The sequence below is a fragment of the Mytilus edulis genome, chromosome 3 (assembly GCF_963676685.1).
Source record: "Mytilus edulis chromosome 3, xbMytEdul2.2, whole genome shotgun sequence".
Classification (NCBI taxonomy): domain Eukaryota; kingdom Metazoa; phylum Mollusca; class Bivalvia; order Mytilida; family Mytilidae; genus Mytilus; species Mytilus edulis.
Genome location: NC_092346.1, coordinates 22,239,153 through 22,260,877, shown reverse-complemented (window position 1 = coordinate 22,260,877; position 21,725 = coordinate 22,239,153). Strand labels below are relative to the sequence as shown.

General features: G+C 33.1%; 2 protein-coding genes across 3 annotated transcripts in view; both read right to left on the bottom strand.

Moving 5' to 3' along the window:
• The window catches only part of LOC139514209 (protein TALPID3-like), a 178,458-nt gene that overhangs the window by 90,818 nt on the left and 65,915 nt on the right, over nucleotides 1-21,725 (bottom strand). For both annotated transcript variants that reach the window (XM_071303034.1, XM_071303035.1), the window contains exon 9: nucleotides 2,033-2,138. In XM_071303034.1, the coding sequence (XP_071159135.1) occupies nucleotides 2,033-2,138 (106 nt within the window). The remainder of the gene's footprint in view (nucleotides 1-2,032; nucleotides 2,139-21,725) is intronic.
• Nucleotides 13,407-19,134, bottom strand: LOC139514213 (interferon regulatory factor 2-binding protein-like B). Its single transcript, XM_071303063.1, has one exon. The coding sequence runs from the start codon at nucleotides 18,345-18,347 to the stop codon at nucleotides 16,572-16,574; it is 1,776 nt and encodes a 591-aa protein (XP_071159164.1). The 5' UTR covers nucleotides 18,348-19,134; the 3' UTR covers nucleotides 13,407-16,571.

Below are 21,725 nucleotides of genomic sequence, written 5' to 3'. Positions count from 1 at the left end.
AATGGACTCCCCCTATATTGTCTTATACATGAATAAATATGGTTTAAGAGTTGGGATGTCAACTGTTTACAAATTCTCAAACAGAAGGGGTGGGGATGATGCTGGGAACTCCCCAAAATCATTTTCATTTGATTTGCTTTATTTTCCTATACATTATAAAAAAGAAGATGTGGCATGATTGCCAATGAGACAACTATCCACAAAAGACCAAAATGACACAGACATTAACAACTATAGGTCACCGTACGGCCTTCAACAATGAGCAAAGCCCATACCGCATAGTCAGCTATAAAAGACCCTGATAAGACAAAGTAAAACAATTGTATTTATATGGTTAAGGGGTTAGGTTCGCAACTGTTTACAAGATAAAAACACAGTCTCAAATTGAAGGTGGCATGGGGTAACCCCCATGGACTCACCCTATATTCTATTAACAGTTGGATGTGTACGGATTGAAAGTTTAGTCTTAGATGCATGATTTTTTTTATTAGTTGTTAGTGGCTTTGAACTAGCTGTCAAATAACTGGGAGTACTCTCAGATCTGTTCATTGCGTCTTTTGTGTCAGGATGTATAAGTACCCGGCCACGTCTACTTGTATTTTTGTCCATCTTAGCATGAGTTAAGCCTATTTCAACTTATTTTTATAGTTCATTCTTATGTTGTACTGTTATACCACTGTCCCAGGTTAGGGGAGGGTTGGGATCCCGCTAACATGTTTAACCCGCCACATTATTTATGTATGTGCCTGTCCCAAGTCAGGAGCCTGTAATTCAGTGCTTGTCGTTTGTTTATGTGTTACATATTTGTTTTTCGTTCATTTTTTTATATAAATAAGGCCGTTAGTTTTCTGATTTGAATTGTTTTACATTGTCTTATCGGGGCCTATAATAGCTGACTATGCGGTATGGGCTTTGCTCATTGTTGAAGGTCGTACAGTGACCTATAGTTGTTAATGTCTGTGTCATTTTGGTCTTTTGTGGATAGTTGTCTCATTGGCAATCATGCCACATCTTCTTTATTATATTAGTAAACCCCAATATTGACCATAATGTACAAACAAAAGATTGATGGCTCCCCTAGATATTTTATGAAACCCTTAGTAAGTCTGACAAGGGGTTTTGGAGAATCACTGCGGACAAGTTCATCTTTAAAACAGCGGAAGTGGACTTGGTCCAACATGTCTCTGGGACGAGTTGTTCCACATTCCTTAAAATATTTCAACTAATCAAAGTGGATTACTGATTCTATTTCATTCATAAACAAACAACAACTTTATTTGGCAAGGTCAGTGATAAACGGAATAATTTAATAAAAGAAAGGAATTTAAATGAGCATACATTTAATTGAAATTAATTAAATAATCAGTCGGTTAAAGAGCTCATGTTCCTTGTTATTATGTATATGCAACCTGACTTTAAATAAAGATAACTTTACTTACAATCTTCTTAAACAAAAAGAATATCATGAAAAACAATACTTACTTTTAATCGGACTTTACCTTATCAGAATCAATGTACAATGAATATACCTACTACATTTATAGCTAACGTTTCGTTTTAAAATTTTAAACTAAAAGTTAAAATTACCGCCAACTAAGACTGCTTACAGCGAGTCATGCCAAACAATATTCCTGCGCCTTTTGCTCTGTTGGAAATGTAAATGACTAGTAATCAGGATTTTCAGCAATGAAATATTTCATAGAATTATTATTCTTTGACATCTTAGACAAAGGCACAGGTGGTAATAAACTACCTATAGATTTCTGTTGAGCACTATTTCCTTTATGCAACTTTAAATATTTCAGGTCACTCAACGATAATTTAAGGTTATTCTGCTCATATTTTTTGTATTCCAGAAGTAAAAGTATGAAAAAGTGCCCAATTATTTATAAATAATATATAAGCCTGCTAGATAATAACAATGGCACTTCTATCAGCATTTGTTGGGGGGAACACGAATCTAGGATGCTAGCATAAGGCAGCTAACTGCCTAACAACAAACAAACAATTGTAAAGACTATAAAGAACTTACATGAACAAGTGACTTGACATCATCATTTATACCAGATAAGTCTCCTACAAGCTTTTCTGCTTTTCTTAATTCAGGTGATTTAGACAGGTGTTCATCAATATCTGCCCTAAAATAATAAAAATCTAGTATAAATTTGGATAAAATTACCAGTTTCTTGAAAACATTCAGATCACATTTAGATATATTATTTCCGATTTCAACTGCTTATATAAAGGGCACTAGCTACGAGATGTATAAAAAGTAAAATAACTTTTTTTTTGCTCAATCAATTATTAAATGCAAATAGTGAAATAATAATTAGCTTTTAGCAGCCAATATGGTTCAATTTTGTCAAACTAAGCTAAAAAACATTGATTATGAATTATTTGCTTGCAAGTAAATAATTCGACCTCATTGAATCCGTATTCATGTGAACTTCAATTTAAACCCTTAGCTTGAGATGGATATCATGTGAATTGTATGTGTATAGTTATTTAAAGGAAAAGAATGTCAACATTGAAAGTGAAACAAAGATAAATCATTTGATTGACTGATTCGATCCACAAAAATTCAATCTTATACAGGTAAAAACGATGATAAACATTTATTTTTCATCTATAATATGAAATTAAATAGACCTAGAATAATCCACCAGCACGAGTTTGTTTAATCTATTTATATCTATATTTATGTTTACATTGCTTATATGGTCATTGCAGGACTTTAGTGGTCAACTCGATTATTAATTAGATGGCGTCTAGACTTTTAAATACACACGAAACGAAGCTACATATTTCCATGCTCGTGGCCTGTTTATTATTTATTCTAGACTTTCATTGGTTTGGATAAATGTTTTACATTGTTATAAATAAAATATGTGAATTTGATTAAAATGGGTGAACATGAATTAGACAGCTTTAAGTTTAATATAATATTACAACTAATACTGTGAATTCTTTATTATTTGTTGGATACCAATTTTCATGGGTTTCGTGGTAACAGGTGAACCACGAATTCAAATGTTCAACGAATAATATATTTTCAATAGGTGTTGTATACAGAAATAGGTAAAACCAGGAAATCAAATATCCACGAATATGCAAGTTTTCAGCAATCCACGAAAATTGATACCCAACAGTCATTGTGCATCTTCAACAGTTCTACTAGAGAATATAATTTGACTAAAATCTGTTTTTATATTGTTTTGCTGATCATTTTTACTGTTTAAAGTATTTCTATATATGTTATTGTTTTCAAGATAATGAGCAATAACAAAATATAAACAGCTGAGCTTTGATCACTTGATATGCCAATCATGTTTTTCAAGAAGAAAGTTAAATAATTTCTCAATGTCATATCAGAGATTTCTGAAAAACTAAAGGGAAGTTATCTTATGAGATATAAAGCAGACACCAAAGTTAAATAAAAATTTGTAAGGGTTCCATAAATAAAATGCTTTGCTGAGTACAGCTTGATACGACCACAGAAGTTCGACCCTGAACAGTTGGGGCAAAAATAGACACAATATTCGCATTTGATACAGGTCTGAATTTGGATTGTAATTAAATATTTGACACATAATAGGTTTCTGACTCAGAATAACTGTAGAACTTAAAATTGGTTATATATAAATTAAAAAAAAACCAAAAAAATTCTTTCCCTCAAAATATGGTCGTAATCTCAAATCAAATTTCCAATGGAGTTTGCAACCATAATTACCCATTTAAATACATCATAAAAGACTTAAAATAGAAAATGACACATAATCGTGGCTAAAATAGTAACTTTTAAAAATAAATTGACAGCTAATTATCTCAAGACAATACAACATTGCTTTATACATAATTTAAAAGCAGTGTAAAGGAGGTAATTCAAACGTAACAGCGACGTATATTCAGTTTTTTGCTTTTGTGCAATACACTATGCTGTTGTTAATAACAGTTGTCAGAATATAAGAAATACAGAGATTGTGTCTTCAACCATTATATAGTAAGAAGAAGTGATATTCCAAATAATCAAAGCTGGAATATAGACAAGATCCATATATAAATTAAATATAAAACAACACAAAACCATTATAAACATTATCAACAGGTCGAATTAACAAGAAAATACGATTTGAGAGTACTCGCAGTTACTGACAGCTAGTTAAAAGCCAAATACAATTAATAATAAAAAAATCATGCATCAGAGACTAAAATCAACTAAAAAACATCCCAGGGATTTAGTATTTTAACGTCATGAACAGTCAGAGAAGACATGACTCGTGCAATGCCAAAAATAAATGTATGGAAAAATGTCTTGAAAGGTTGACCACAGACGGACAGTGGTATATCATAATACGTCTCGTAAACGGGCGTATAAAAAGTGTTTAAATTGTCATTCAAGGGCAAATAATAATTATTCTAAAGAGAAATGGCTGAAGAATTCTGCAATATTGAGTTATTTTAAAACTGCTTATTTTGTAGATTTTGTGCTGATCTTTTTTGCTATTCAAAGTATAATCATTTTTAAAATAAACGGCAAAAACATAAATAAAATGCTTTGCTGAGTACAGCTTGATACGACCACAGAAGTTCAACCCTGAACAGTTGGGGCAAAAATGGACACAATATTCGCACTTGATACAGGTCTGAATTTGGATTGTAATTAAATATTTGACACATAATAGGTTTCTGACTCAGAATAACTGTAGAACTTAAAATTGGTTATATATAAATTAAAAAAAAAAAAAAAAAAATCTTTCCCTCAAGATATGGTCGTAATCTCAAATCAAATTTCCAATGGAGTTTGCAACCATAATTACCCATTTAAATACATCATAAAAGACTTAAAATAGAAAATGACACATAATCGTGGCTAAAATAGTAACTTTTAAAAAAAATTGACAGCTAATAGCCTAATTATCTCAAGACAATACAACATTGCTTTCTACATAATTTAAAAGCAGTGTAAAAGAGGTAATTCAAACGTAACAGCGACGTATATTCAGTTTTTTGCTTTTGTGCAATACACTATGCTGTTGTTAATAACAGTTGCCAGAATATAAGAACTACAGGGATTGTGTCTTCAACCATTATATATAATAACAACTGTGTTCATGATCATGAGGAGACTTAAGGCATATTGCTTTCCTTATATATTTTGCACAGATAAATCACATAGCTTGCATGAAGTTGATGTCAACAAACCATACAAATTGTTTACATTGTACGCTGCTTTAGGTGCCTAAGTTGATATTTCTGGTTTTCTCAGTACAACATCTTTTATTCAATATATTGGCTTTTTTAAAATCTTTTTATACATCCTTTCCATATAAAGGCAGTCAATTGAAGTGTAGCTTATATGTTACTGTGAGTCAGATGATAACATTTGTACCAGTAATCAAGTTTCCTAGGAATGTACAATTCAAATCATTGGATAATTCTCTATCTATTTGTCACTATAACAGTAATTAATGCTCTCAGTTGGTCTGCAAATCCTTCTGTTGCTCAACATTTCCTAATACATGTATTCCAACATAACCCTGTTGTGCAGTAACAAACAGAGAAATCATTTCTTGATAAGAATAGAAAGTCTAGAATTTATCATCAATCCATTTAAATTTAAAATTTTCTTTTGGTTTATCTAACCTTTTTCTACCTATTGATTATTACAACTCAACTTGAAAGGTAACAAGAATATTTGATGAAGATATTTTTACATCCATTAGATTTAGTCTAAATTGGTGTTGCGAAAACTCAATGATTCAATAAAACGAATTTGAAAACAAAAGTGCAACCTTCTTTATTATTCTTTCAATATGTCAATTTTAGAACATGTACAAGTACAAGTATAAGTTTACATGGTTATATTCAGCATATGAAGAAAAAAACCAACATTTAATTTAAGTTGAAATCGAACAAAGTTTAATTTTGGTCCCTTCAATCATTAATATGGACTTCAATAGAGTAGTTCAAGGAAAGCTTGTTCGCGACCTAGAATTCTGAGTGGGTCAAGGGTTTAATTAAAATCCATGCGAGAATATGCGAGATTTGAATGAACTGGGGGCAAAGTCAAATATAGTACACATCAATATTCAATGTTCAATAGGTGTTTATTAGGACGCCTGCCGCTTTCCCGTTTACCTGTGAAGTCGTTGAGTGTCATCTGTTTTTTGGTTGTTTATGTTTATGTTTAATAAAGTAAAATAAAAAATATTGTGAAAAATTTCGAGACATAGTGTTTGAAAATTACGGGAGAAAATTGGAAAATAATTTTGAAATTCAGCTTGCAAATAACTAAAACGAAATGTTTGATAAAGAAGGAACAAGGTCCTTCAAGTACCTGGAAGCTGTTAAGTACTTTGAGGAAGTTTATGTGCAGAAATATCATTTTTAGCAATTGAGAATAATTTCCAGAAACATGCTGGCGTAATGGCATTAATATAATTGCCAAAACAGCTAGTATATCATACAATGGTGACACTACATAATTTTATTCTCTTTAGCCTTTTTTCTGGAGAATATAGATAAACAATCTAAACCATATGACTGTCATGTAAAACAGAGCTTTTTAAAAAGTTGTTGCTGGTCATAACACATAGTCGTAATGAATGATATTATACGATGTATTCAATAAAAAAATAACCGTGGCTTCATAAATGTTATGTTTTCAATATTGTATAAATAATCTGATCGTTAAACCTTGGAACAGTAGACACGTTCCTAGTTCAAAACATACTAAAATAAGTTCCCATAAAATCAAACAGCTACAACTAGGTCATCATATGGAATAAAACTCATAGCAAAAAAGCCACACCGGCACTAATAAGATATATATACAACGTCTTTACTCTGACTGTGCATTTTGAATAAAAAAGTGAAAAGTCCAGCGCAATGTAGAACAAAATAGTTTCAACATTCATATATTATTATCATGATCTTGACCTGCATGGATATGCAACTGGACGATTAAACAAAACGGTTATTGATGACTGCATAAAAATCTTCAACCTCAGAAAAAACATGAAATTAACTGTTCAGGAAAAATTAAGTTCATCTTGTAGTAAAATACGGGAAAATGAAAATAAATATTTGCAAAATTCTGCCCTGGATACTGTATTTTGGACAGAAAGAAGCTTCTGTCCCAATTTCCCAAAAAATACTTTATGTTTGACAACGATTTTGATGTAAAACAAAACTTTAACCACAGACTGAACCTGCATGTATGCTGAAGTACTCGGCGTGAATGCTGACGACGGAATCTATGATCGCTAAGTATCGCTTTCGCGAAACTTGTCAAAAAGAAGGATGTATGTCAAAAGATCCAAGTAGGCAGATATTTCACTCATAAATCTTAAAGACCTCCTTGCTTTCGACAAGACGAAAATAATTGTTTTCTTTTTGTCTAAGGGGGGGGGGGGGGGTCTTTTTTCTATAGTAATTGTAATATAACAACACTGTTCATTAAAAGTATGTAATCAAATGCCAAACTATATATATATATATGCGAGAAAATTTACTTTCTGAAGTTACAACAAAAAAATATAAAGTATCTTTTTTTCTGTTTTAGATCTTATTAAATCTCATTGAAATTAACTAGATATTCTGTATACAATATTAATATATATCAATATCATATTGAATTAAGTACAAAAAAAAATATGTAAATTCAATACACGCATGCAATCGGGGCTAGCATTTTGAACATATATTTTAATGGTACCTAACAGTCAGAACATGATTATGATTATTAAGGGTATATTAATTGTGTCTAACTGTCGCCTGGTGAGATTAATAGTTTAAGGTAAAACTTTATGATACCATATGGCCTAGGTGTTGATTGAGTTTTTTTTTATGACCTAAGATCAGTGCCTCAGATATGGTAATGAAATAGCACCCGTACCTTCTTGAATATACAGAGATCTGCTAAGTGAACATCACAGCATGAATCTGTCCATTTTTACGTGAAGGTAACACTCAAAGTCAGGTGACATATATCAAACCGTTCCTTTTGTAATCAGTAAGATTAATTAACATAGCGGTCAAAATAGTCTGTTTTAATATGTCAGTGGAAAGATACTAGATTTTCATTGTAATATGTATCTATATTAACAGAATTGCGTAGCGGCACACTTAGATTAAATGTTGAAGTTGGTCGTTATCTGAATACTCAAAGAGAAAATAGAATTTGTATATGTTGCAATATGAATGTTTTGGAGGACGCATATCATTTTGTTTTATCATGGCCAACGTATAGATCTGTGTGTATAGAATTTTATATTTATTCAACTGTTCTTGGTCAAATCGGCACAAGTTAGATAATTTATTCTAAATCTCTGACAGTAAAACTTTTCAATTATTAAATGCAGCTTGGAAAATTAGATCACATATGATTGTCATAATATTATTGTATACTCTGTAACTTCTAGCTGTTCTCTGCTGTCTTATGTTTGTCATATATTGTATATCTTCGTTTGCCATAGCATGTATATGCTTCTTGAAAATAAAGTCTTCATTAATCTGACTGCAGTAATTACGATGCCGATCTGATAAATCAATAAACTGATAATGCCCCCAGTTTATCAAATCTCGGATCTAATTAGTCGATAACGCAAAATCACGATCGATCTTGCACATGCACATTGTTTCCCTGAACTAGAGTATTTGAAATCAGGACCAAAAATAAAAAATCTAAATGCACATTATTATTTAGAATATCATACAGCAGGAATAATTCAATAATCAAAACTTTAATTTTGGACCCTTATATTGACCTCAATTTAGACAAATTTAACTAGAGGCTCCAAGGAGCCTGTGTCACTCACCTGCTATTTTTGTTTACAATTGATGCATGAAATAATGCAACTGTTATACTTTTGCAGCTTTAGTTTCAAAGTATAAGCCAAAAACTGCATTTTACCCCCTTCATTCTATTTTTAGCCATGGCGTCCATCTTGGTTGGCAGGCAGGGTCATCAGACACATTTTTTAAACTAAATACACTACTGATGATTGTGGATAATTTTGGTTAAATTTGTCTCATCAGTTTCAAAGGAGAAGATTAGAGTAAAAGATTACAAAAATTTACAAAAATTGTTTAAAATTTGATTTTTATAGACAAAAATCCTTAAGGGATCAATTGACAATTTTGGTCATATTGACTTATTTGTAGATCTTACTTTGCTGAACATTATTGCTGTTTACAGTTTATCTTTACAGAGCAAAGCTTGATACGACCACAGAGGTCCAACCATGAACAGTTGGGGCAAAAATGAAGACAATATTTACGCTTGATACAGTTCTGAATTTGGATTGTAATTAAATATTTGACACATAATAGGTTTCTGACACAGAATAACTGTAGAACTGTAGTCAAAGAACTTAAAATTGGTTATATATAAATAAAAACCAAAAAAATCTTTCCCTCAAGATATGGTCGTAATCTCAAATCAAATTTCCAATGGAGTTTGCAACCATAATTACCCATTTAAATACATAATAAAAGACTCTAAAATAGAAAATGACACATAATCATGGCTAAAATAGTAACTTCTAAAAATAAATTGACAGCTAATTATCTCAAGACAATACAACATTTTCAATTATTTTACATGCCCAACTTTCATTTTTTGTTGTAAGAAGTGTAACTTGAAACAACAGTATATTATGTAAAGAGAAATAAAGATTAAAGTTATATCATGAATATTGGTCATGATTTGTAAAAGTAAGAACTCTCAAGTAAAGGAGTAAGTGCCATATTTGGCCCCAATTATAAAGTTCATTGTTACAAGACAATAATTGTTTTAAGTTGCCTTAGAGACATGTGAGAAAGTTAAACAGAGCTGTTTTTGTCAAAGTTTAGTTCTAACACGTTGATTTTTACATCCCAAAAAGGTCAAGATAAGGGATTTTGGTGAAATTTGACAAAATCAGCTGGATTTCAACCAAATAAAGGACCAGGAAACATAGAGCGCAGGCGTCGACAAGCTTAATATTCAAATAAGACATGTTAAATGTCTTCACAAATATTATTTTAAAAGATCTTTCTTGTCGACGTATGCGCTCTATGTTTCCTGTCAAATAATCTTTGGAAATTTACCCATTTTCATTGATTTTTTTCGTGAAAAATCAATATGAGTACAACTTGTGACGTCATAATGAAACGCAGAAACGTAAAATTTTCAACAAAATGGCTTATATCCTATCTAGTCATGTTTTAGCTATAATCTATTGTGATATTGGTCAATAAATCCGAATTTGAAATTAACGCTAAAAAAGGGGGCCATTTTAGGACCTTATCGAACATACTCCTTTAAGACACAATTCCAAATGTTCAGAATATGTCAAGCCATACTGAGAAAAAATAAGAATGTCAAGAAATTTAAAGACAGTATTCAAATGTCAAGAATTTGTCAAGAAATTTTAAGACCATATTCAGAATGTCAAGAATATGTCAAGTAAATTTCATACAAATTTGATATAATAGAGAATTTGTCAAGAAAAATTAAGACACAAGTCATACTTTTGGGGAATGTGGAGTATAAGTTCATGCAAATCAAGACAAAAACTGGTCTTTTCAGACTTTTAGACTTTTGTAGTGTAAAGGGCAATAACTCCTTAAGGGGTTGACTGACAATTTTGGTCATGTTTGACTTATTTGTAGTTCTTACTTTGCTGAACATTATTGCTGTTTACAGTTTATCTCCATCTATATTAGTATTCAAGATAATAACCAAAAACTGCAAAATTTCCTTAAAATTACCAATTGAGGGGCAGCAACCCAACAACAGGTTGTCGGATTCGTCTGAAAATTTCAGGGCAGATAGATCTTGACCTGATCAACAATTTTACCCATGTCAGAATTGCTCTAAATACTTTGGTTTTAAAGATATAAGCCAAAATATACATTTTACCCCTGTGTTCTATTTTTAGCCATGGCGGCCATCTTGGTTTGATGAACAGGTCAGCGGACACATTTTTTAAATTAGATACCCCAAGGATGATTGTGGCCAAGTTTGGTTAAATTTGGCCCAGTAGTTTCAGAGGAGAAGATTTTTGTAAAAGTTTACAGACTATGGACGCAGGATGCCAGACGACGGACGCCAAGTGATGAGAAAAGCTCACTTGACCTTTCAGGTCAGGTGAGCTAAAAATGATTTTTTGGGCCCCGTTTTGGCCACCAAATCCTAAACGTTTAGGACCATAACCCCCAAAATATTTTAATATCATAGATTTATATTTACTTAAACTTAAGTTATTTTCCAGAAACCAAATGTCTTCAGAAGACTCTGACAACGATGTGATACCAATTTTGCGACTGCAAATTTTTTTGACGTCGTACAAAAATAGAAAAATAATTTTTTACAAATTTCCTTCTAGATACTAGCTTTTAATCATTAACAAGCTTCTGTCTAAGGATAGTTTAAGAAAGTCTTTAACCACAAAGAGAATATTTGTGGACGCTGCAAAATGACGCTACAGCTGATGATGGAATGTAGGGTATCCCTTTTGCGACAAAAGTCACTGGCTCAACAAAAACAAGAAACACTTATGAAAAACATGCTCCTGACTTAAGATAAGTGTATAAAAAAGTGTGTACAGATAGTAATGCAACTAATTATACAAAATATCCTTCTATCACAAGTAGTTTGTTTTCCTTGACTTTCGTGGCAGGCAAGACAATTAGTCAAATATCATCATTTAAATAAGGATTTGAACTCCAGAAGGAGTCATCAAATGGTTTTGGTGTTACAATGGGTGCCACATGTGGAGCAGGATCTGCTTAACTTTCAAGAGCACCTTAGATCTCCCCCCATTTTTGGACGAGTTTGTGCTATACAGTTTTCTGTGTTGTGATCATTGTACTGGTTTGTCTGTTGGTCTTTTTCTATACTAGCCATGGTGTTGTGAGTTTGATTGTCTTTCAACTCTCTTTCAGCATTTTTTGAGATCTTGTTTTTCCGGTAATTTTATTGGAAAACATGTATTTTTCTTGGATATTTGATTTCATGGTTTTGTCAAAGTCTAAATTCAAGCCTTTATAAAATTTGTCTTTCAATGAATATTAAAATTCATTATTCATGTGTACCCACATAATGCACGAAAATTGGTATCCCACAAATAGACATGAACCCACAGTAGCCTGAAAAATCATTTGACATTCTGAATCATTGATTACTATAACAAGAGTGCACACACTGAAATGTCTCACCTTCTTTACTATAATCATTGATATTATAATGATAGTACTAAATATAAAGCTTTACTTACTACAACAATCACATAGTTTTATAAACTTAACATGATTTAAGAAAATGAGGTCAAGCCTTCAAGGTCATATAAACCAAATGAGAATACATTGTACACCTTACAATCATTCAATACACTAAATATAGTGTTGCTGATGCCCCTGTTGATGACAATGGGATACCAATATACGACCGCAAAATTTTTGCAGTCATATTAAACCTATAACCACTAAACAATGAAAATAAGGTCAAGTCAGATGTCACCTGCCAGTTGGACATTTAACACCTTACAGTCCTGCCATACACCAAATTTACTAGATCTATTGCTTATAGTATCTGAGATATGGACTTGACCAACAAAACTTAACCTTGCTCACTGATCCATGAAATGAGGTTCAGGTCAAGTGAAAACTGTTTGACGGGCATGAGGACCTTCCAAGGTACGCATTTACCAAATATAGTTATCCTTTTACTCATAATAAGAGAGGAATTAACAATACAAAAATTTTTAACTTTTTTTCAAGTAGTATTTTTACAAATATGTCTAAATTTCATATACTTCCATGAAGGTTTGACATTTTTGAAGTTATTGATGTCTTTATAAAAAACAGAGTTCCAAAGTTCCAAGCGATGCACATACTTTATTTTCCAAGGTACAAGGGCAATAACTGAAAAAAGATTTTTTAAATATGTGATCTGCACTTTATTTCGAACCTGTCCAAGACATTGCTGATATAAACCTTTAATGATACAAGTTTCATAAAAATCTGGTAAAAATTGTACATCTGAAAGCTACAAGACCTGACAGAATGACAGATGGACACCCAATATTTTTATGTCCCCTGCATTGGCATCCATTGTGCAGGGGAAAAAACTTTAAAGATGCCTCTGACGCCACTGACAGAATCTATGATCACTATGTCTTGCTTTCGCAGGCTTGACAACAAGAGAGACGGCAATACAAACCCCCACCAAAACCTGTGGGCGAAATAAAATGATCCAACATGGTAAGTTGTTAGTAATTGTGGAAAGTCCTTTCTTTATTTACTTTGTTTCAATCGTATTATCAGTAACTATAAACCTAAGACCTTCCTCAAACTTTATGTGACCATATAGGATTTCGGTTACAACTGGTCATGCTGGTTAAAGAGTAATAATTCAGAAATTCCTTACTCTCCTTATTTATTAACAAATTTCAGTCCACACATCGTTTACCTCATGTATTGGTTTCAGCTCACCTGAAGCTTAACATGACATTGATTTTAAAAATTTGCATTCTAAGGTATAATATTCTCACATTTATAAAGCATGATACCATGAAGCTCTGATTTGTATACTTTCTGAGAACAAGCATTATCGTCCCCTACCACTTAAAAATTCATTTCATTGGAATAAACTTCTAACTTGATCTATAACTTGTAATGGTGTAAACTTCATAACAAATATTAAGTAAAATATCTTCAAGCATGACAAAAAAAAATGTGTTGAAAACTAATTCTGTAAGAGAATTTTCTGCGTCCAGTTAGTACCATAACTCTGCACAAAACCATCAGACCGGAACAAAATTCAAACTTGAACTGTAACTTGTCATGATAAAATTAAACTATCTACCAATTATGAAATCAATATCTTTTAGAATGACAAAATAAATGCCATTTATTCATATTGTGATTTCAAAATATAACTGATTATTATAGTGAATTTTCTAAGTGAATGGACCATAACTCTGAACAAAATTGTCAGACCAGAACAAAATTTGAACTTGAACTGTAACTTGCCATGATAAAACAATACAAAAAATATAAAATCAATTCTTTTAAACAGGAAGTTGTTGCGTAATGAATCTGAAAACCCATCGCACAGTATAGCTGAAACCAAATTTCAGATATCCTTATAATGCAGTTCTTGAGAAAAAAGTAATTTCAAAGACTTCTATTTACTTATACTATAGTTATTGTCCGGAAACCAAAGGTGTTCGGAAAATGACAGGATACCAATATACCATTGCAAAATTTTGAAAAACTGATTTGTTGGACTAGAGACAGACAGAGTGCAAACCTAAAGACTCCTTTCACTTTGTTGGTTGGGGACTAATAAGCTGGTACACTGATACAGAAATATGTCTCACCTCTATGTTATTTTCATAATCAAATGTCAATTTTGAAATAATACAGCAATTCTCTTATATGTAATATATTCAAATTCAATGACTGAAGGTACAGGGTCAAATATTTTCTGTGGAAATAAGATATTCATAAGGCATATGCTTATAAAATTGGATACAAAATAGTATCGACTTAATATAAGTGGTTTCCCTAAGACTGACCTAATCATCAACTTTAACATTAAAATTGAATTACTGTTTAAGATAATAGACCATCACTAAGGCGATAGGCCAACAAGACCTGATTATCTTCATGGAAATGAGTTGGGTTTATACTCTTACAACGGCATATCAAATATCCACACTACCAGAAACAGAACACCCGAGTCTCTCTTGCCTTTAGACTGTATAAGAAGCAACAAAAAATGTGACAAAATGAAGGCCATGTTGGTTGACAGACAGGTATCAGTAACATTTTAAAATCAAATAAATAGGGAATGTGTCAATGGGACACAGATAATGTCCCTGCTTGCATATCATATAAAGTTACAAAGGAACATAACTAAGTAAAAGTGACGCTATCAAAATTTAAATCTGTATTTTATCATGTTTATGTTTAAGTTTCATAACATATGGTTAAGGCAAACTTAAGTCAGAGAGCAGATCTAAATATTTTACAATTTTTCATATTTTCAAAAGGGGCATAACTCTAGAATGGATAAAGTGACAGCACCAAAATTCAAATTAGTTTTGCGTTTTGTGGTAGTTAGCATTGTGTATAAGTTTCATAACACTTGGTTGAAGCAAACTGAAGTTAGAGAATAGCAACTAACTTTGGGAATTACAGATGGACAAAGGTAAAACGTAATGCCCCATCCACCACGGCTTGGGCATAAAATACACTAATGATGATTGAGACCAAGTGTTGTTAGATTTGGCATAGAAGTTTCTTGAGAAGATTTTTGTAACGGTTTAATGATGATGAATGCCAATGGATGAGAAAAGCTAACTTGAACCTGTGGCCCAGGTGAGTTAATTTCAACATTAAAAATTTCCCCCACATTTTCTTTATTTTCCTCAATTATGCTCCGGGCACTCCTCATTCTCCTAATGGCGTTCTCCCAAGGTAATCAATAGTCCAGCCAAGTTAAAAGAAAATTAAAGTAGACATAAACTGAATCTGAACCATCTTTAAACAGGTTTTCTTTATATCCCTTGTTCTTTACAAAATTTGATAAAAATCATAAATTTAGCTTAAAAACTTGGAAGTAAATTGCAGGCTTTGCAAGCTTGGTAAAAGCAAAATTTTCCCCACAAAAGCCCCCCCCCCCCTTTTCCCTTTGGATCCGCCTATTTTAGATATATATGCCTCTGGTAAAAAAAAATATTGGAAAAAAATATTTATTCAATAGCAGTAAGTTAGTCTCTGCAAATATCAAATCAACTTGCACAGCTAATTAAAGTATAGAATAAGAATAGTACTGTGTATATCAACTTGCACAGCTTGGAGACGTTGACGGTTAGGTTTGTATATCAAATTTCATATAATAGATATATCTAGGATAAAAAAGAAATACGATAGCAACAGGTAACGATGCATAGAAACAATTTATAATACATCTATTGACCCAAATACACGATTCAATTGATTTTACACGACATAATTGAGTTTGTTCCCCTTTAACGTTTCAAATAAATCAAGTTAAATGCCTGTCACCTAATTTCATTCGAAACGATGTTCTTGAGAAAATTCACATTATTTAGATCTATTTACGAATTTGTCAATTAACGTGTTACAATGTAAATATTTTCCTGTTATTAGTAAGTCAAAGGAGTTCGAATTCTCGATAATTATTGAGTTACAAAGCAAAACAGCAATAATACACAATGCTATTAAAACACAAATAACAACAATGATGTCCCAAACTTTACATGTGTCCTCCCATCAACCTTCGTTCAAACGGATTATCTATTAATAATCTATATATAAGACAATCAGTACACTAGTTAAATGTTTCTGAAAATCTCAAACTATCTGCCGTTACTCGGATACAAATGACATCCGCTTGAAGAGAATCTTATTCCTGATTACATTCACACCAAGGTATAATCCAACTTGCATATAGCAATGAACCATGTCTTCATTCTCATTTCGTAACTCATCTGTAGAATTCAGTTCTCTCTTGATATAAAATATACCCAGGGCAGGGTACATAAGCTTAAATTTCATGTGTCCCTTTCCTTTTTAATTTTTGCTATATCTTTTATATCATCTCCAAGAATCGTAGCGATCTCTCCTTGCATGAATGCCCAAGGAACGTTAGAACCAACGAGAGGACATTTCTTTCCACTCGGACAATATACTTCTGTCCCTGCACCTTGTCGCTTTATACTGTCTCTAGAACACGGAAAACAAAATTTGTGATCCGCAACTGATGGACATTGTACGAAATGAGTATCCTCTAGACGTTCGTGACATAGGGTACATCGTAAAGATTCTGAACTAGAAACTGACGACTCGGGATGAGTGTTACCACTAATTCCATCTGCTATTTGTGGGTGTCCTGTTGTCAATCTGCTCCTTGGAAGAACGCCGTTAGGAGAATGGTGAGTGCCAGGAGAACAAGAACCAGATGAAATATTATCTGTGACAGTCATTAAAGCTGCCATTGGTGATGGCCCGTTATGAGGTCCATTTACTCCATCTGGGGGTGTTGTTGTCACAGTGTTGTTTCCAATGGGCGACATCGACGTCGAACTTGTAGGTCCATACGTTGCTGAATTAATTGTCAATTTTAGGGCTTCAGATTGGCTTTGAATCCATTGTTGCCTCTTTCTTTGTTCACCAAAGTCATTTTCTGGTTCAGGCGATGTTTTGCGCTTCTTAATCTGACTTTCAAACGATGCCTGGTGTCCAATCATTCTTGCATGACCAGTCGGTAAAGTTCTATGAATATTTCCTGGTGTGGGAAGTGGTGGTAAATTTGGATGCTGATACTGAGTAGGAACAAGATCCTGCTTTGCAGGTTCTTTAAAGAAACGCACAGTCTCTGATAAGAAGTCACTTAAATTTTTCCAGTCTCCACTGCCACGTTTCATTTCGTACTCAATATATTTATAACCAGAGGAAAGTCCCTTTCCAATCTCTTTCATACTATCATAGTGCATCTGCTTTGCAACGCTTGTCGCACTTGTATATATATTCCCAGAACCTAGGGGATATTCCATGTATACTTTTAACTCGTATTCGGTGCCATTTTTTGAGGTAGCATCAAATGCAAACACTCTGCCGTAGATATTGTGATCCTTTTTGAATCGGATTTCGAATGGTGCTGATGTAGAAAGGAGGTTAGTTGAATCACGTATCATTGGTGGTCGTTTAACTATCTCGTCTTGACTACTGAATTTAAATATATCATCAGCATTTAAACTACTGTTTGTTAGATCCTCGTCATCATGCTCTCTCTTTCCATTTATTGTACCAACCGTTGGACCATACGCAATATTCGAACCCGGGATTGCGCCGTAGGGATGTCGAGTCGGTACATTCATTCCACTGCTGTGAATTGATGGGTGTATTGGAAACACTGAACGGTTAACAGACACCGGGAAAATGTGTCCCCTTGAATGTTCAACAATATTTTCTTCCGGTCTGTTGTGAATTCCATTTGTCAGTCGAGGTGGAAACTCGTTCATTACACCTCTTTGCCTACTTTCAAAACGGTCTGCAGATGAAGCTCTAGATTGTTCAAAGTGTTCCAAATTAGCTCTATTTCCGGGAATTTGTCCAATAGGCTTTATACACTGGCGACCGTCGTGGAACCCATGATTCCGTTTCATTTGCCTTGCCGCATCGAGCACCATTTCAATTCTATCAGCCCCTTCATAGTTTACACAACCCCGACACACGGGTTCCGAAAAATCATGAACCATAGCCCATGGCATACGTGGTAAATCACATAGATAGCACTGTTGTCTCTGAGTCCTAGGTGGCATCGACATTGTTGACAATATTCCACATTAATTAAACATTTTCCATTTACGTTTTACGTTCATTGACTGGAACTATTATCAGAGATATCTAATATGTCTTTGCTAGTGGTATGAATGATATTCTACTACCGCCTTCCACTTGAAAATTAACAATGTTTTCGATTTCGGCGCATGCGTTTTATATTCCGTGAAACTAATCGGCCTTTTTCTTTTGATATTCACATTTTGTATGATCACGCAAAGTAGTTACTCTATTATTACAGAAGTGAATCACCAAAGGATACCAAAAAATTCAATATGTAAACTGTGGTGTACGGTATCACTAAAAAATTCTTTGCAAAATTAAACACGCACACACGGATTGTCACATTAAAATTGGATCGAACATACTGATCGCCTGTCAACAATTTAAATCATATATCATTAGTAGCTGCTTAGAAACCGTGGAGTGTTCATATATCCGTATTAAAGTATTTCAATTATATTTATATTTAGGTTTCAGACTGGCAATATTCATTCAGATAACGTATCAGTTGCAAGTTGATCGTTATGAGGCTATGAGGAAACAACTAAAATTTATGCAGAAACATTTCTTTTCTGTTAATCATTACTTGATTGTGAGTTTTAAACAAGTATTAGTTTACGTGCGATCGTGTCTATTCGCCTGCGTGATGAATTCAACTATTAGTTAAGCCAGTATAGTTCAAAAGCAAGTTCACATCGATATTTAAGATTAAAATGGGGAAACTCTATTTGCAATTCTACACCTGCTATTAAAGAGCCGTCTCTGTCGGCAATCGATCGGAAAATCTATTGTGAGAGGTTTATGTCCTACATTTCCAACCATGGAAACACACACTTGTCAATGAACATGACGTCAGAAGTTATAAACAGGGTTGGATAATAGCCAACATTTCTCTTGTCAAAATTAATGTCCTGTCAGTTCAATTGGGAATAAATACACTAACATGTTATACGTACAATTTACTTAAGATATCAACCGTGACAATACATACGTTGTCTTCCTATACGTAATGAATGTCTTAAATTCTTTAATTATTTCGTATCGTTTCCCTATAAACAAATATCACAATAAAATACAATATCAAGCGGTGCTTAAATGGGCATTAGTTACGAATTAAAACGTAAAATAATACAAATCAAAACGTATACAAATCAAATCAAAACTTCCTTTATTTTTCCATTATTTTTTTTCAAGTTACAATTTTAATAAAGATAAAGAACCATATAATTAGAAATCTGGGAAAGTATAATAGTCCCAGTAGAAATAAAATGTTTCAAAAACTAAAGGCTCCTAAGAGCCTGTGTCGCTCACCTTGGTCTATGTGCATATTAAACAAAGGACACAGATGGATTCATGAGAAAATTGTGTTTTGGCGATGGTGATGTGTTTGTAGATCTTCCTTTACAGAACGTTCTTGCTACTTACAATTTTCTCTATCTATAATGAACTTGGTCCTTTAGTTACAGAGGAATATATTTTGTAAAAATAAATTGTTCGTATAAAGCTGCGCCCTGTGGAGCATCTGATTCGTTTTTATCTGGAATACTATTATAGATAGAGATAAACTGCAAACAGCAATATAATGTTCAGCAAAGTAAGATCTACAAATAAGTCAACATGACCAAAATGGCCAGTTGACCCCTTAAGGAGTTATGGCCTTTAGGGAGCTAACATTTGATTTTTATGGGGTGGGGGGGGGGGGCTAGGATGAAAATTTTTGTCCTGCATTTTTTTTAGCTGTAATCTCTGTCCTGCCTTTTTATTTTTCACTCTGTTCGGTCCTGCCTTTTTTTTTTTTTAGTTTATCCTGACTTTTTTTTACCTAAATTGTCGTCCTGGCTTTTTTTTTTTGCAAGTGTCTCATCCTGCCTTTTTTTTTACTCAAAACTCCTGTCCTGCCTATTTTTTCAAATTTCATCCTAGCCCCCCCCCCCCCCCCCCCCCCCATAAAAATCAAATGGTAGCTCCCTAAAGGCCATAACTCCTTAAGGGGTCAACTGACCATTTTGGTCATGTTGACTTATTTGTAGATCTTACTTTGCTGAACATTATATTGCTGTTTGCAGTTTATCTCTATCTATAATAGTATTCCAGATAAAAACGAATCAGATGCTCCACAGGGCGCAGCTTTATACGACCGCAGAGGTCGAACCCTGAACAGTTAGGGGAAGTATGGACACAACATTCAAGCTTGATACAGCTCTGATATTTCTTTTGTAACAAACATGCATAACTGTTACAGTAGAATATAGCAAATAAATTTCGCTATGCATTAGAGTATCGGTTTTGTTTCAAATTCGTCAAAATAAATTATAACTAGATCTCTCCTATTGACACGAATGGCATCGTCTCAAAAATTGAAAATAAAAATGCAATTTCAAAAACACATGTATGATAGTATCAAGCTCTCAAGACTTGATTCATAACACTTTATCAAAATCAAAAGTCAATAACTTCGCAAAAAAATAGCTGAGAAGAACAAAACTTCAACTCGATCTGTAACATATCATGATTACCTCACATAATATTCAAAACCCAGCCTAATATCTGAAGGCGTTCGGAAAAAAAAGTAAAAATAATTGTGATTTTCACCATTTTATCAAAGTCCAAAGTCTATAGTTTCGCCAAATATTAGCAGAGCAGAAAAAAACGTTAGCTTGATCAGTAACTCATCATGATTAACTCGCATACCAACAATCAGCCAATACCTGAAGTTGTTCAGAAAACAGTTCAAAATGAGATAACTGAAAATTTCAACAATTTATCAAGTCCAAAGACCGTAATTTCAGCAAAATTGGGCAGAGCGGAAAGAAAATTAAACGAAGAGAAAGTCGAGTGCACCATTTCGTGTTCGGGCGTTTTTTAAGTCACAGGGACTGGGTTAGCAGATTAAAATTTTGTATATTAATGTTTTTTTTTTGTTTTTTTTATATAGTATTTCCTGTCTTTTTGTATTACTTTATTAACGTATTTGACGTTTACATCACTATTTCTTTGTTTTCTAGCAATGTGCAGTTTGCTATCCATATCTGTATATTAAAAAATATATTTTCAGGAGGAATACCGTTAAGGGTATGATGGAGGACCAAGATAATAAGACACAATATGTCAAGAATTGACAAGAAAAAAATATGACCAAAATATGTCCTATGCAAAATAATTAGGAGATAACTGTATTGTATTTTAAGCTCCGACGGTATCAATTGGGGATTTGATGGTCGCAAATTAAGTTTACTGGCGACGCGCTAGCGGAGACAGTGAACGGGTATTTGCGACCATCAAATCCCAAATTGATGCCGTCGGAGCTTAAAATACAATATTGTTATCTCCATTCTAATGAAACTGACAGAAACCAACGTTAA

What these genes read in the sequence shown, in the direction of transcription:
- LOC139514213 (XM_071303063.1), bottom strand. Translation starts at nt 18,347, where the DNA reads ATGTCGATGCCACCTAGGACTCAGAGACAACAGTGCTATCTATGTGAT.